Source organism: Sinohyriopsis cumingii, chromosome 13 (genome assembly GCF_028554795.1).
Source record: "Sinohyriopsis cumingii isolate HCF-2022 chromosome 13, ASM2855479v2, whole genome shotgun sequence".
Taxonomy (NCBI): domain Eukaryota; kingdom Metazoa; phylum Mollusca; class Bivalvia; order Unionida; family Unionidae; genus Sinohyriopsis; species Sinohyriopsis cumingii.
In genome coordinates, this window is record NC_142973.1 from 23,791,918 (window position 1) to 23,808,487 (window position 16,570).

The window sequence follows — 16,570 nt, forward strand, 5'->3', positions numbered from 1 at the left end:
AATTAACATTACTACCGAATATACAGTTGTTTCTATGCTCCATTCCAATATTTCCTCTTTCAACTGGTCCATTTGACCGTCAATTTTAAATCATTCAAAGGTCAAGAAACATCGTCGTACGACACAGGCGAAAATCAGGTAATAATCCATCCCTATGTCTATTTGTTGGTTAGTTAGTTTGCTGCCTTACCAACCAACACTGTGAGAGAGAAGAGGGGGCGGGGAGATCAACCTTCAGATATGTTAATATTAAATAATATGTTTTAAGAACCTATGTATTGGTGTTATAAAAGGAAAGACAAACAAAAAACAAAGCTTTAAATAGATTACAGTGTGTGTGTGTGTGTGTGTGTGTGTGTGTGTGTGTGTGCTTCCTAACCAAGATATGTCCCGTACAATCTCGACAGACTATTGCAAATTTGCATCATTGTTATTGTGAACACTGTATTTAAATTCCAAGGAAAGTGTACACGTGCCATTACGACGACACAGGTTCTTGTAGGTTACTTGGTTTTCATCAGGCCCAAATTATTTTTCTCGCTCACTCCACATATTTCCCCATATTTTGTCCCTTATGAGAGAGAGAGAGAGAGAGAGAGAGAGAGAGCACAGAAAGAATTTCCATGAAATTGTGTGTTATGTTTAACTCATTTAGAATACGGGGATTACTAAAATTTTGTATCGTTATTTCCTTAAGTCGCTAATGATTAATCAGTGGAAATTCGTCATTGATTTAGAGATCATAATGTTGAAACATAGCCTACTGTTCAAACAATGTTGATATATGTGTATTAATACGCCATGGACGGATCACAATTTGATAAACCAACAGTAGTCGTATATCAAATTACTTTAAAAAACGTTATTTTTAAAGTAGGTGGTATACACAGCATTATTAGCATTAGTCGCCTGAGATGAAATTCAGTTCGGAGGTCACAATGTCTGGCCAAAAGGGAACTAAACCGTCTTTGGTATTTGTTTTTAAGATTAGATCTCCATTACAAGATTGCGGAATTTGCTGCTCGGCTGACCAATGATGACGATTTTCCTACACTTTTCGACGCATATATGCGTGCCAGCCCTCGTATACACTGAAATAAAATGTTGTTACGGGTCAATATTGGAACAACAGCTGCGAGACGACGTTATCAGGAGAACCGCGCTACTCATGAAATACAAACACGTGTGTTTTGTTGTAGAGGCTATTTACGGAATTTCAGCAGCAACCAACGTTGGCCTGGTTGTGGCGATAATCGCAGCAACAGTAGCTAGTATAGGTACAGCAATAAGTATTGTTGCTGGCGCCATATCGTTAGTCACCGATTTGACTGGCGGTGCCGGTAAAATGATCTGGTTACGGCTACATTCGCGAATACGTGTCTATTCAGAATTTCTCGCGGTTATACTCGATGGTTATAGAAGATAGAACGATTAGCATGGGTGAGTTCGACACCGTATTGGAGGAAATGAAAACTACGGGCGACATCAGGCACAGATACGGAACAGTGACGTAAGTGACCCAGAACAAGTGATTAATTTACAGGCAGTGAAAATAGAGTAACTGTTTGCTTGTATACTGAGGCGCCTCATGACAACTTTACTTATGGGGCTATACTCGTATGGTTTCAGAATTTAGAACCATAATCAAGTAGTATGATACTATACCCCATATGACAATTTTCTTTGGTACGGGTACCTCTAGGTAGCGTTCACACGTGAGCTCGTATGCGTGCACGTGTGATGTGAGGATAAAGTCAGTAGGTGAGAAGAGTTTGTGCCCCACATCAGTAAAGAAATGCCAAAATCATTATCATCATACTACACATTTAGCTCCCATATCCTCGGCAGTATATAGCCAATAATTTGCTGAAAGTTATTTTGCGTTAAACCAACTAAACCAAGAAAAATTTAAAATTAGTCCAATTCTATTTAGTGGTTTTCAAAATGATTTCAATTTTTTGTTAAAGGCAATCATATTTAAAGGTAGATCTGTGCCATTGGAACGCATTTTGAAAGACCTTCAGTCTGAAATGCTTTCTTTCAAATCTGGTAAAATTATGAAGAGCGGTTTATGAGAAATGCTAGCTTTCCTATTGTCAGTAACTGTGGCCATAGTTTATGGGTGATCGTCATCACTAGAACAAATTTAAAAAAACTTTTCATGCCATAATACTCTCTGTCACATTTGGTCAAATTCTGTTCAGCTTTTTTTTGAAGAAGAATTTTTTATTCTTATGTAACAGTGGTCATATTTGATAGCAAATCAGCATCACTTGTACAAAATTGAAGTTATCTTTGCCTCAATGCTTCTTTTAAAATGTTTGTCGAATTATGCTGAGTGGTTTTTAACAGAGAAGCAATCAGTTTACTATTTCACTGCTATTAATAACAGCAGTCATATTGGATGCCAAATCGGCTTCATTTTTATACAATAGCATCATGCCCTTATCAAACCATGTAGAGATGATTTGGATAAGAAGTTTAAAATAGCAATTGTAAATGGATTGCCAGTAGCTTCCCGTAAGTCGGTAGTTCATCCCGGGGTTTCCCGGGTTCTTTCCCCACCAGTTATACTGGCCGTCATGTATAGCCAGCCTATCATGCGCAGAAAAATGTCGTTAAGCCCATAACAACAAATCTCGTATGCTGATATGTCTACTGAAAATTGCTAAATCGAATCAACCTTTTATATATGTGTGTTAGAAAGGTATAAATCCTTCCATGCGGGACTCAAACCGTTCCAGAAAGGTATAAATCATTCCACGCGGGACTCAAACCGTTCCTAAGTTTGTACTATGCTTATAAAACAAGTATTCGCATACATTCCTGTTTCTTTGTACCTTCCTGCTAATTTCAAAAATATAAGCCATCAAGATATAAAGAAAATGCAAAACAGTCATTTCATCCATCAATTTTTAATTTAGAACCGTATTGTGACCTTGGGGTCCCAAACAGTGTGAACTTGTTGGCGTTTCGAATCAAACGGGGGTTTCTTTAGTAATATGATCGCCATATTGGCATAGGGAGGATCAGATGTAGTACACCGTCTGTAATAATCTCAATAATTTCGTAAATTTTGTAATTACATCTCTATGAACACGTGTATACAAGAGTTTCTCCTTTTTTTGTCTTTTTTTTTTTGTCTTAGAATTATTAAAACTAGACATTGCAAATAGTGACGCGGACGACACAGCTTTTACTGAAATTGGAGTATTCTAAAAACCAGGAAAGGACAGTGAGCAGTCTGTCTAGTTGTTTACATAGCGAATTTCCGTTTAATCAGTTTATAAATTATAAATTGGTGAAGTAAATTACTAGGTTTTGTGCATTTTTATTTCTTTTATGCTTTTCGTTTGTAAGGTGGGGCTACAAACAAACGGGAGAGTATTTAGCACGATATCTACAAAAATGTAATTACGAAGTGCGTACAATACGTCTTTTGTAAAATTACAATTCAACAGAACCGATATAAAGTCCAGTACAAAAACAATGCTAATAAAAAAATACATCATAACAACACTGTCTCATTGATTAACAACCATCACGAAGGATTTAGCCATCTTGTAATGTCAAATGGCTGCCCCAAACCTCATCTTTTCTCGCACAAAACTCGCGATAACACGTCCCCATCTTTATCCTTCTTCACTTATTCATATCGTTTTTTCGAATCAGTCGATTGTGCTAAATGCTTATGAATTTGTCACCATGTAACTACAACACTGACATAACTTAAAAATTATTTTTATTTGAAATACCTTAGACTTGTCATAGGAAAGTTCAATGTGACAACTGGTTACACTGGACAACAAATTTTTACAAAAGTCATGTTACTGAAATAAAATTAGTCAATTCTTATCAATTTTTATGTGCTGAACACGAATATGACAGTCAAATTGCAAAATTGGCTCTAGTTTTTTTGTAATCTGCAAGAAATTAATGTTTACATAACGAAATGCATTCCAATAGTAAAAGGTCAACTGTAATAGCCTACCTATAAAAAATCAAGTCATTGACTACATCTTAGATTTCTTCGCCTGTCTCTTGTACAGCTGTTCGGGAGCATCTCTGAGGAGTGTCCAGCAGTAGTCAGCCAGCATTGTAGTGGACCATTTTCCCTGGTATCTTTGTTCCATTGTTGCGATATCTTGATGAAAACGTTCGCCGTGTTCATCACTAACAATACCACAGTTGCTAGGAAAGAAATCCAACTGGGAATGAAGGAAGTGAATCTTTAGAGACATATTGCAGCCAAGTTTCTTATACTTCATCAACATGTCTTCTACTAGTTCCTTATAGTTTTCTGCCCTAACATTTCCGAGGAAGTTTGTAGAAACTAGGCGAAAAGCATTCCATGCTTGTTTCGCGTCACCTTCCAGCAAGTTGTTGAACCGGTCATCTTTGAAAAGCTCTCGAATCTGAGGACCCACAAAAACTCCCTCTTTAATCTTTGCTTCGCTGAGTCGAGGGAATTTTTCATGCAGGTATCGGAATGCTGGCAAAGTCCGGTCAATGGCTTTCACGAAGTTCTTCATCAAACCTAGTTTGATGTGAAGGGGTGGTAGCAAGATTTTCTGAGCCTCAACCAGAGCTGGGTGTTGGATATTCTTCTCTCCAATGGCTACATTCTGCCTGTGAGTCCATTCCTTCCTCATGTAGTGCATTTCCCTTGCTCGGCTATCCCACTCGCATAAGAAACACATGTATTTTGTATATCCTTGCTGCAGTCCCATTAAAAGGGCAACTACCTTCAAATCACCACAGAGGTGCCAGCTGTACTTGTTATACTCAATGGAATTCAGTAGCTGCCTTAAGTTATCGTATGTCTCTTTCATGTGGACAGCATACGCTACTGGAATAGATGGAAGAATGTTTCCATTGTGCAAAAGCACAGCCTTGAGACTCAGTTTCGAAGAGTCCACAAATAGTCTCCATTCTTGTGGGTCATGAGTGATTTTTAAAGCATTCATGAGGCCCTCAATATCGGAACAGAATATCAGATTACTTTCCTTTCTGAAGAAAGGCTCCAATTGCTGGTGGCGCTTTCGATATGCAGTAATTGTGACATCTTCTTCTAGAAGATTCCATTGTTGGAGTCTTGATCCTAGCAATTCTGCCTTGTTCTTTGATAAGTCGAAATCACGAATCAGGTCATTTAGTTCTTCCTGTGTTATTCTGTGTGGGGTTGATGATGCACCACAGTGAAAATCTGGATCACTGCATGCTGATGGACCAGGAGAAGAACAGGTCAACTCACCTTTGTCTTCGTCAGATGAATCAAGAGAATATTCTGCTGGAGGTTCTGGAATAGGAAGTCCCTCACCATGTGGAACTGGTCTCAATGCAGACGGAATGTTTGGGTAGACTATTCTCGACTTCTTTCGCTTCGTTATTCCGCCGGAAAGAGGAGGAACCAAGCAGAAGTAACAGTCATTTAGGTGGTTGCTTGGCTCTCTCCACACCATTGGGACTGCAAACGGCATTGATGACCTTTTGCAATTCAACCACTGTGAAAGCTGTGTTGTACATGTAGCACAGCATATATGCGGAGCCCAAGGCTTGTCTTGGTCACCAACCTTGCATCCGAAGTAAAGATGATATGCCTTCTTCACTTGAGAATTGATACTTTTCTTCTGGTTGGCAAATGTCACTTCCCCACAAATATAGCAAAAATTGTCCGCGGTATTAACACACTTTCGAGGCATTACTGTTCTTTATTGTACGTAAATGGATAAAATAATAAGTTTTATGTAACAGTAGCTTGAACTGTCTCGCACAACGTCTAAAATATTTTAAATGCTGAACCTATCTGATTGGGCTTTATATAGTACACTGCTTACGTCAGCTTCAGCAGCCGCCTGGCATTAGTATAATAGGCCTACACATGTATAGTACACTGCTGACGTCAACTTACTTCAGCAGCCGCATGGCATTAGTATTGCATTGCATCAGAAAATGATGCAATCAACTGTGGATGATGTGAGCATGATGGTATTATGCAATGTTACATCATTATTCCGGATGTTGCTGCAGTCCTACTGGAGAAATTTACACAGTGAAACATAGAAAATGAGGTATATGAATATCTTCAAAACGAGAGCCAATACAAATTTTTCACGGTTATATTCGTGTTCGGCACACCAAAATACTACAGATTAGGGCCTTTTCAAGTCAGTAATGATTTCACTGTTGACCAGTGTTACCAAGTCTATATTATATTCACACGGTGAATCCTGTTAAGTCGATGTAGTGTAGACTTGGCTAAATGCCAAACACTATCATATGAGTATATAATTGTTGAATCTTTTCATATTACGCCGTCATTCACTCATTCACGGAACATATGTTTATGGAGTGTGGAATTGCCGTCGGACTGACATAACATGAGGATATTTTGGACTAAACGAATACAATTAGCAAAGCATAATAAAATAAATTTAACATTATAATCAAACTCTTTTTAAGAAAAATCACTTATGATAGCAAAATACAATGAGACAAATTAGCGAGAGATAACATTATTACATTAATTATGTACATTCCCTTTTGTCATGTGTTTTTTTAAACCTATATGTCGGATTCAGATGGTCTCACAATTTCAGATTTATCCCAACTCTTCTGTTGCAAACAGCTCTCTCTCTCTCTCTCTCTCTCTCAAATGTTGGGAAATCCGAATAGTAGAAGTTTCGTTATTCCTTTTGGGAAATCCCTGCTCGTTACCTCATACCGTATTTTTAGATACAAGTATACAACGTAGTTTGGCCTTTCTACACATGTAATATCGGCAGACAAACCTCGGTTATAAAATTCAGACAATTTCAAACATATCCTGTAATATTGCCAAAACGAACACTATACTTTGCCTGTGACATGTTGACGATGGATTATATAATACCCTAAAATAGCGTTTCAGAGAACGTTTGTTACAGGTTATGTTAAACCGTTTAACGTGTTCCTTTTTCATGTATACAGCTCTTAGGTCGGCGCGGAGTGGACTGTGTTATGTGTCAATTCAGAATAGCTGTGCATCATTATACAAGATTTGTTTTAGTATGAAACGTGTTCTGATGTCGGACTGTTTATTTGCATGGGAATTGATTTCAAATGGATAGCTTGGAAATAAAAGTCGTGCGAGAACTAAATGTAGATCTGGTGAGGGACTTAAACCCTACCGATATAGCTAGCTACCTGTTAAGTAAAAGTTGTTTAACGGACGAGCAAGTGAAGGATTTATTCTGCAATGATACAACTTCCAGGAAAGCCTCCTGCCAAAAATTTTTGCTGTATATTGTGGAACAGTGTCCATTTCAGATTTTCATAGATGCTTTAAAATATGACGACACTTACCCATTTTTGGCGGAGAGATTGGAGAAGAGATTGAAAAATATGAAAGAGGAGTGTGTAGTACAAAAACAAGACAGGGACAGAGTATTTGTATCTGTTGGAAAAATAAGTATTCACAACAAACACAGAAGGAAACTGGCCGCATTGGCTCACAAGTTGAAGAACTTCTCACACGATGGAGATGTGGAAAAGTTTAGACAAATAAATGAGAGAATTAATAGAAAATTTGAACGGTACAAACTGAGACAAGACAGGCATATCAAAGACAACATGGAGCTTGCAGACATGAGATTTGTGGCACTGGAAGCAGAAGTTAGTCTGAGACGAGTGCAGTATGACGTCAGCCTGTATGAAAGTGACATTTTCAAAGATATGCTCGAGATTTTGCCATTTACCACAAATCCAACCGTCAGTAGTATGACATACCTTGCAAGGTGAGTGAGACGTGGTTGTCACATCGATTAAACTCTAGTGATTTCTATTTTGTAACCATTAGTTATTATAAGCAAGGCTCTCGGCCATTTTATTAAAAATACAGATACTGATTCTTCCTTGGCTTCAAATTAACTTTCTGGGAATCGAAATAAAATAAAATGAATATGACACAATAAAATTAATATAATGTGTTCAAATGACTAATTAAAAAAAATGAGAAAAGTTTACTTGAAGAACGATACTGGTGGAAACTATCCATAAAACGGCCTACTCCGTCTTCGAACTCATGTGAAGTTAAAAATAAAACGGTCTAAACTTTTAAATCTAGTATAGGTAAACCACAGACTAGTAATCACATCTTTATTCCATTAAGTACATATTTCAGGTGCACTTAAATGAAACATATATTTCATATTTAACAGTCTTCATTACGTAACAAAGATATTCCCAATTGACTTTTCTCAGACACTCCCTAATTGCACCGAATATTTACATTCGCTGATGGTATGTTCTAAACGTATTTTGGCGGAATAAATGATTATATTAGGTTATTTCTAGTACAGTGATTAGTGAAGTAGTGTGTTTTGAAATTGGTACAACTTTACAATACCTGTTTGCATAGGGAGTGTATTGAAACAGCTACACTGGACTCGTACTTGAACACTTATTATCAAAAGTGAACACATGAGCAATAATGCTCTGGCCGGGCAGCCTGAGCATGGTAGGCGTAACCTAAATTAAGCGACACAAAGACTTGAACATTATACAGACCATGTATGGCAGACCGTAATAGAGCCACTATAATGGTATTGAAAGAGATGGCTAATAATAAATTATCAACTTAATTTTTATAAAAAAGATGAAATTCGTTTTTAACATATGCTAATTTGAAATACGTATGTAGCGCATCTCGATGTAACTATAGTTATGAATGTAATACATGTATCTCTGCGCTACCCCATTTTGACCTTAAAGGCTCTTGGGAAAGCTATGGGTAAGACCCTTGGGGTTAAAATGCGACCTGGGGTCAATTTCAGTTGCATGTATAAGTTTTTTCTTTTTATGCCAAGGAAGTGTATACATGGTTAAAGGGTTGTGATCTAAATAGTTTGAAAGATATAATGATGGGGAGATGTCCATGGGGGTAGGTTTGGACCCGAAGGTCAAAATCCGATTCGTGTAGAAATTCGTCGTTTAATGTCTGGTAAGAGTATAAATATAAGGCGTGGATCCCCATAGTTTCAGAGTTGTGACCCATGGCCTAAGTCTCTGGGTTTTTACTGTTAGGGGTGTATAAATTTATCTTGTCAAACCCAGTAAGCTTGTTGTATGGGTTATTCATATTTTGTGCGTACATATTTTACTGTGTAATTGTTGTGTATAATTTAAACCACACGCACACACACACATATACCGGTATATACAGTCAACTCCGCTTATATGCATAGCCTCGGAGCCGGACCCAAGCTATGCATATAAACGGAGTATGCATTTAAGCGGAATTCATGTGTATTTTACAATGTAAAACAGGACCATACTTTCGCTATGCTTTAAGCGATCTGTGCAGTAAAGCGATATGCATTTAAGTGGAGCCGACTGTATATATATATATATAGAGAGAGAGAGAGAGAGACCTTATCACTGTTTAATTTATACAGAAAAGCAGTAAAAAGGCAAGGAAATCCGATGAAGGGGTGCAGATGCCCGAAAGGAGTAGCTGCGTATTTTTATTTTATTTTTGTATTTTTTTTTTTTTTTTTTGCAACCCCTATGTCCTTTCGGAAGTGCGGCTTCAGCAGCGAAAAACGCGAATCGTATGTTCAACCTCTGCTTATTTATTAGTGTTTTCACAACATATTCATATTCCCTTCAGCAAGTCGCTTGTTTTTAAATGCCGCTGGAATTTGACCGCCCCGTATATTTTCTCAACCTACGCATGGGCCTCTTCGGCCTTTGCCGAAATATTACACTGGACATGAGGCGAGTACGATAATAAATTAAACATATTTTAGGTCGGGGGGGGGGGGACGAAAAAGATGGAAATATGGAAACAAAAATCTCCCAAAATTAAATATTACCACCATCATAGGAGTCTGACGTTTTATCAATAAAGTATGGCGAAATCTCTGACAACATGAAATCAACTTATCGGTAATATAAATGAATGTTCATTTATATTACCTATAAAGTGATTTCATGTTTTCAAGAGATTTTGCCTTACTTTATTGATAAAACGTCACACTCATGTGCCACCATCAACAAATTAGCTGATTTTTCAAAAGCACACATTCCAGCTTCATAGAGATGTAGCTAAGATGTCGTAGCCTGGACGTCAAAAAGGTAGGGGTACTAATTTAGTACAACATAGACATGACAACCAGAAACGTGCATGAAAAGCATTTAATATTAGGACAGTGCTGCCACGCCTCCTATGCATGATAGCTTCCTCTTAGCTCGGGTTCTGAAGATGCCCGAAATAAATATTATGCCGGAGCTGGGGAGGGGAGAGTATTGTTTATGGCGTATTTATTAGAATCAAATAAATTATTCGTGATTCGAAACATTAAGACACGATAATGAATTCCTGCTTTTTTTTGTTGTTTTGTTTCAAAGTCCAATATTGCCTTTAAGAAAAAGTTATTGTAGGGGAAAAAATGTCCAGAAAAATCCAGTGCTTTAGATATTATGGTCTTTTATGAAGGCAAATTTTGTAAAATGCACTATCCCGAACACCGATATTATTGAATTTATATTAGGAAAATTTCGGTGGCCAGGTATGAAGTATCGTTCTACCTTATAGTTTAATAAAGCAGATACATAACTTTCAGAAAGATAAAATATCTATTTCAAGTGTGTTGTGCTACAAATGTGTTACTATATATATATATATATATATATATATATATATATATATATATATATAATCCGTTAAAACACGCTTTACGATAAAAAGGTTAGCTAGATTTATAGTATTAAAAATGCAAGTAAATCCGGTAGGCCTACTGATTGCGTTAGTTTGCAAAGCGTTAGATACCGCAACACGTTTAAAATGATTTTAACGAGTTAATCATACTTTAAGCGCGATAAAATAAAGACTGTCTAATCTGTTAAAAATGTTTTTTTAATGTGGTCTTAAGGTGTTTGAATGATTTAGTTGTAAAATCAAGTGCTTTCGTTTATAACATTATAAACGTCCACTTATTACGCAAGACCTAGTTTTCAACTCGTGCAAATTAAACAAACAAGTATTATATTAAAACAGGCAACACGCATCTATAAACTTATTCTACTTAAGAAAGGCCGTGTTACAGTTTATGTGTGAAATCTGTTATATTGCAAACTCAGTGCAAGAACCTACTCCTTCTTCAGACGAACCGTATATGCATGATCTTAATTCATAGACAATGTTTTCATTTATTTGCTGCACCATGAACAAGCAACATTTGCTTCTAAAGCACACGTGATAGTTTGATTACTTAACTGTCGTTTCAAGTTCGATTCGCGGTGTAGACGGAGTTCCTGTGTCTTGGAAATTGCTTTAATATATGGCTAATGACCCAATAATAAAACGACTTACAAGATACAGAAAATTGGATAGTAATAGCCAAATAATAGAACTATTTCCAAGATGGAGGAAACTCGTTCTATCCCAGGTGAAAACACATGCAAGTATTGCTGCGTGAAGATTCCTTGTGGTTCCTTGTTCATAGATGGTGTTCTTTTCACGTTTCTTCCACCGCTAAGACCTGGTCATACTGCATATACTGGTAGTCGAGAGTATTTACATTTCGTAAAATTTCTTGTACGAGCGAATTCAAGTTCAGATACAGTAACCTGCCAAACAATAAATATGACTATTTTTGTGTATTTAGGTATGCATCTGCCAAATCCATGATGGAGAGTCTCGAGGCAGGCCTTGGGTACCTGAACTACGCAAAGCAACACGCAGAGATGGTACAACCATGTAAGGAGACGGGAATGGTATTCTACATTGAGATAAACCTCCTCTCACAAATTTATGAAAAGAACCCAGTCCCTGATTTAAAAAAGCAGATTTTGCAGAGGACTGAGGTGGCCATATCTCATTTCAATACAGAGGAAGAGTTTGGTAATGACTTCCACAGAATGCTTCTTTTAAAGAAAGTGTTTTGTCAGCTTGGTATTGGTTTGTTTGGAAAACGCATTGTTGGAGTAGAGGTAGATACCGAGGACACGAGATGTGCTGAGAGTTACCTCGGTTATCTTGAACAGCCGGACGTCTGGAATGAAATGGAAGCCAGGAGAAAGATGCTATTTTTTATAGCCAAGTCTGAGCTTTGTCGAAGGCAAGGTAAAATTGACATATCGTCGATGAATGCAGAACGAGCCGAGAATTTGGCTAGGAAAAATGGCTGGAAGGTAGAATTGGCAAATATAGTTCGCCTGATTGAAGAACTAAGATCCGTAGATAGTAAAGAGGTGAAAGGAGAAGAAAACATAGATCTGAACGATTTGCTGGATGATCTGTTGGGTAGTGATTCTGATGACGAATAGGCATCAAGATACCTGGAACCGTTTCTTCTGAAGATTCATGACAGAGTTTCTCTTCCGATAAAAAGATTCAGCAAAGTGCAGACGGCACAGAGCAACTAAATGTGAAGGATAAAATATGTGACATTCCGTCTAAATTTGAAGCTATGATCATTGCTGACGGTAACTGCACATTGAAAGCTGACGAAAAGGTGTCTCGTCATAAGCACATATGCCCTCGCCATCAAGAGCAAAACTGGAAAAGCTAGCAGTACACGAGCTGGCATAGTGGAAAAAAAGCCGCAGTCTGCCTTTGTCATGTTTTGGGAGCGGTCACCACCCACTGCTGCTAAAATACAAGTCGTTCAAGACTGACAGTTAGGTCACAGTGACATATATTTGGTATGGTTATGCATTCACATACCAGTTTGCATGAGTGTTCGTGAAATAGATTCCAAGATACCGAGGGTGTAACGAACGGGTAGCTGAAAATACACGTCACTCAAATGTGAAAATTAAGATTAAATTAAGTGTGACATTTGCCAAATTTTGGTATGGTTATGTCACCATCCTTGAGATGAATTCACGTGGCAAGCATCCCGAGAGGAGGTGAAACAGGGTCCAAAATATTGAGTAATAAATGGATAAATGAAGACAAAAGTCAATCTAGTGTGACAATTAGGTCACTGTGACCTAGTTTAGTATGGTTTGATTACGTACCTTAATATATATTCAGGCTGCAAATTTCACAAGTGTAAGTGAAGTAGGGTGCAAGATATTAAAGCTGTAACAAACAGTTCAAATTAAAAGTCACACAAGCATGAACATATGATCACATAGTTGATCTTATTAAGATACATTCACATACAAATTTTAATGAGTGTAGGTGAAAAAGGATGCATATATATATATATATATATATATATATATATATATATATATATATATATATATATATATAACTTCTCACTAGCCTTAGCACTTTGGACTCTGATCGAGGCTTTTTCGAAGGCGAGCACAAAACAGAGACAAGACCAAAAAAACGCCCACCAAAATCGTTCAAATTACAAAAGTTGATGTAACAATGTCTACTGGATAAAGGGTCGAAAATATGAGAAACTAATGTTTTAAGTTTATTACATTTGTTTTAATCAATCCATGACACATGCAGTCCGATGCTGGATCCAGTGTACATGAAAAGACTGTTATCAGCTATATGATTTGTATTATATATATATATATATATATATATATATATATATATATATATATATATATATATATATATATATATATATATATATATATATATATATATATATGGTTAAACAATTGCTGAAAATTCAAAATTCACTCAAGTGTGAAAAGTAGGTAACACGGACCAATTTTCATGAGTGCACGTGACCAAGAGTCCAAGATATTGAGTGTGTAATAAACAAACTGCTGAAAATACAAAAATCACTGAAGCGTGAAAAATGGGTCAAACAATTATCTCTTTCATCAAGACACATCCCATACCAATTTTTATGTGTGTAGATCCAAGATATTGTGGTGTAATGTAAAAAAGGCTGAAAATATAAAAGTTACTTAAACATATAAACTGGGTCACACTGACCTCATTTTGGTAAGGTTGAGTTACTTTGAGATATACATGCCAATTTTCGTAAAGTGGAAAATGTCCCAAGATACTGAGGGTGAAATGTCTGAACAGCTGAAAATACATTACTCACAAAAGCATGTTACAGTCAGCTAGTATTGTTATTGCGGTGTGTTCTTCCTGAGATGCATCCGCATACCAGTGTTCATAGGTGTAGCTGAAATAGAGTTGGAAGTAAATAGGGAGTAAAAAAATAATGGTAGCAATGAACGAATGAATGAAAAACTGAATGATTGTAGAAATCTTGTCCAGAGTTTTGGTTTATGGCTACAACATTCTTTTCAGAAGCATGTACACTACTTCCTTGATTTATTGCCAGCCTTGCTGATTGCCAGTTAAATGTCTTGTTCTGATCGTTCTGTAAACATTAACTGTAGACCTCGATTTTTCCGCAAACCTTGATTTTCTGCAAAGTTCGTACTGATATAAACAAGATGTCCAAGTGGGTCTGACTGTTCAACTGATAACTGAAAAATATTCGTTTGTGAATACAAATTCATACATGTAATGAATCTGTAGAATGTAAGAAAAGTTCCAAGCACTTATTTGCTTTATGGTTTATTAATGTTGTCTCTCTCATCTTTTTTCAAGATCATAAACACTGTATAAAGGAGATTAAAGCATGGATTCTTTTGCTTCATGTTTAAAGTTGTTTATTTAATATGCTTGCTTTTTCTTGTGGATTTAAATGGACAAAACAAGGCAAGTAATGTTTCATTGTACATGTCAACTGTGATTACTTTCCTGTAAGATGCAAGGGATAGACTAATATCGTATAGTTTGGGTTTGGTTGCGGGGTGCTTTGACTTTGCATTCATTTATTTCTGACAATGAATACAATATCTACGTCATGTTTTCAAATGGGGAAAAGCACAACTACTTTTAGTTTTCTAGAACTGTGCAGAAAATCTGATGTACACTTTCATGGCATGAAAAGGCCTTTATATATGCAATCAGCATTGACCCTTGGGTCTCTCTTTGCCCCCTGGGGAGTAGCCTTCACTTTGTAACTTAAAAAGTGTGCATAGCCTCAACCATACAGCATATATATATATATATATATATATATATATATATATATATATATATATATATATATATATATATATATATACACTTAACTGGCACTGCAAGGGGAGTTAAATTATGCAGTTGGCATTAATTCCTTGGTCTTACCTTACCCAGGGGTCACTATTTGGACATTACTAAGATTCCTGAGCAGAAGCGTGTGGGTTGGATTCCCACTATTAGTTCAACCTTATCAGACACCGAATTTGTACATACATACACACGAGAACATTAACAACAAATATTTTAGTCATTTGAATATGGCAATACTATTTAGTATTTACTGGTTCTAGATTCTTTTGTGCAATGAGAGGAAAGAATTTTGCTGAAGAAGCATTACAGGTGCACATCAGAGTCGCAAACATTTTTAGTTTGGTTGGGCTAAGCCTGTTTAAGAGAATTATGTCTAGTAGCTTTATTTAGTTTGGTTGGGCTAAGCCTGTTTAAGGGAATTATGTCTAGTAGCTTTATTTAGTTTGGTTGGGCTAAGCCTGTTTAAGGGAATTATGTCTAGTAGCTTTATTTAGTTTGGTTGGGCTAAGCCTGTTTAAGGGAATTATGTCTAGTAGCTTTATTTAGTTTTTCTTGGTCATTGAGAGTCAAGTGTTTTGCACAAAGACATATGACTGCCAAACTTGTCTGGTTTGGGAATCGAACATTGCACTCCAGCACATGAACATTTATTTGTTAATGTGCAATGTATACACACAACAACATTTAGGTTTGGTTGGGTCAAGCACGCTTTAAGTTTATAGTTTTTAATTTCAAAGGCATTTCTAAGCTCTAAAATGAGCAGACAATGCCATGTAATACAGCATGTTCATTCACAAAACTGTGCACATTCCATTGCTTTCCAAACTAATATTATTCATAATTTATTTTATTTATTTTAAGTATTGTTATATTTCTATTTTAGTTTATTTCTTCACCTTTAAATTATAGATTATTAGTTTTAATTCCTAAGGTATATTATTTTGTTAACTTTTATACATTGCTCTATTGAAATGTCTCTTGTATTCTATACTTTTTAAATTCGCTGCATTATTTTGCTCATTTATACAACTTGTTTATTGAAATTTATACATCTTGTATATTATAATCATGTTTTTAAAACCTGCTTTAAATTTTTTCTGTAATGGGGAGATCTCTGCATAACCCCAAACCTGTGATTCTCAATAGCCCTCGTCAAGGGCTACTTCCCTTTTTTAATAGGCAAGCTGGTAAGTACAGGATTCATTCCATACGTTTTGGTCATATTCTGTTGAATAGTTTTGGAAAGTTGTTTAAATTTAAGTTTTAGTAACAGTGGCCATATTTGATGTCAGTTGTATAAGTTTTGAAAGCGCTCTTTGCCAGGATACTGTCAAGTTTGATCAAATTCTATTTAGTATTTTTGCTTTTAGAGATAGTCATTTAAAGAGTTTTATTGTTAGCAAAGATGACCTTATTTTTAGTAATGGTAGATCAGCATCATCGGTATATATTTGAAAGTTCTTCATGCCTTGATGCTTTCTGCTAATTTTGGTCAAATTCAATTCAGCGGTTTTGATGAAGAACTTG

General features: G+C 36.3%; 1 protein-coding gene across 1 annotated transcript; it reads left to right on the plus strand.

Annotated features, from left to right (window-relative positions):
• The first annotated feature begins 6,760 nt into the window (after positions 1-6,760).
• Positions 6,761-14,577, plus strand: LOC149785058 (uncharacterized). Its single transcript, XM_089978774.1, has 2 exons — positions 6,761-7,775; positions 11,649-14,577. Exons 1-2 carry the CDS (start codon positions 7,102-7,104, stop codon positions 12,307-12,309), a joined length of 1,335 nt encoding a protein of 444 aa, XP_089834900.1. The 5' UTR covers positions 6,761-7,101; the 3' UTR covers positions 12,310-14,577.
• Positions 14,578-16,570: the final 1,993 nt, after the last annotated feature.

Excerpts from the sequence above, each read along its gene's own strand:
- LOC149785058 (XM_089978774.1), top strand. The coding sequence starts at position 7,102 with ATGGATAGCTTGGAAATAAAAGTCGTGCGAGAACTAAATGTAGATCTG. Across the intron at positions 7,776-11,648 it reads AGTATGACATACCTTGCAAG|GTATGCATCTGCCAAATCCA; the intron begins GTGAGTGAGACG and ends TTGTGTATTTAG.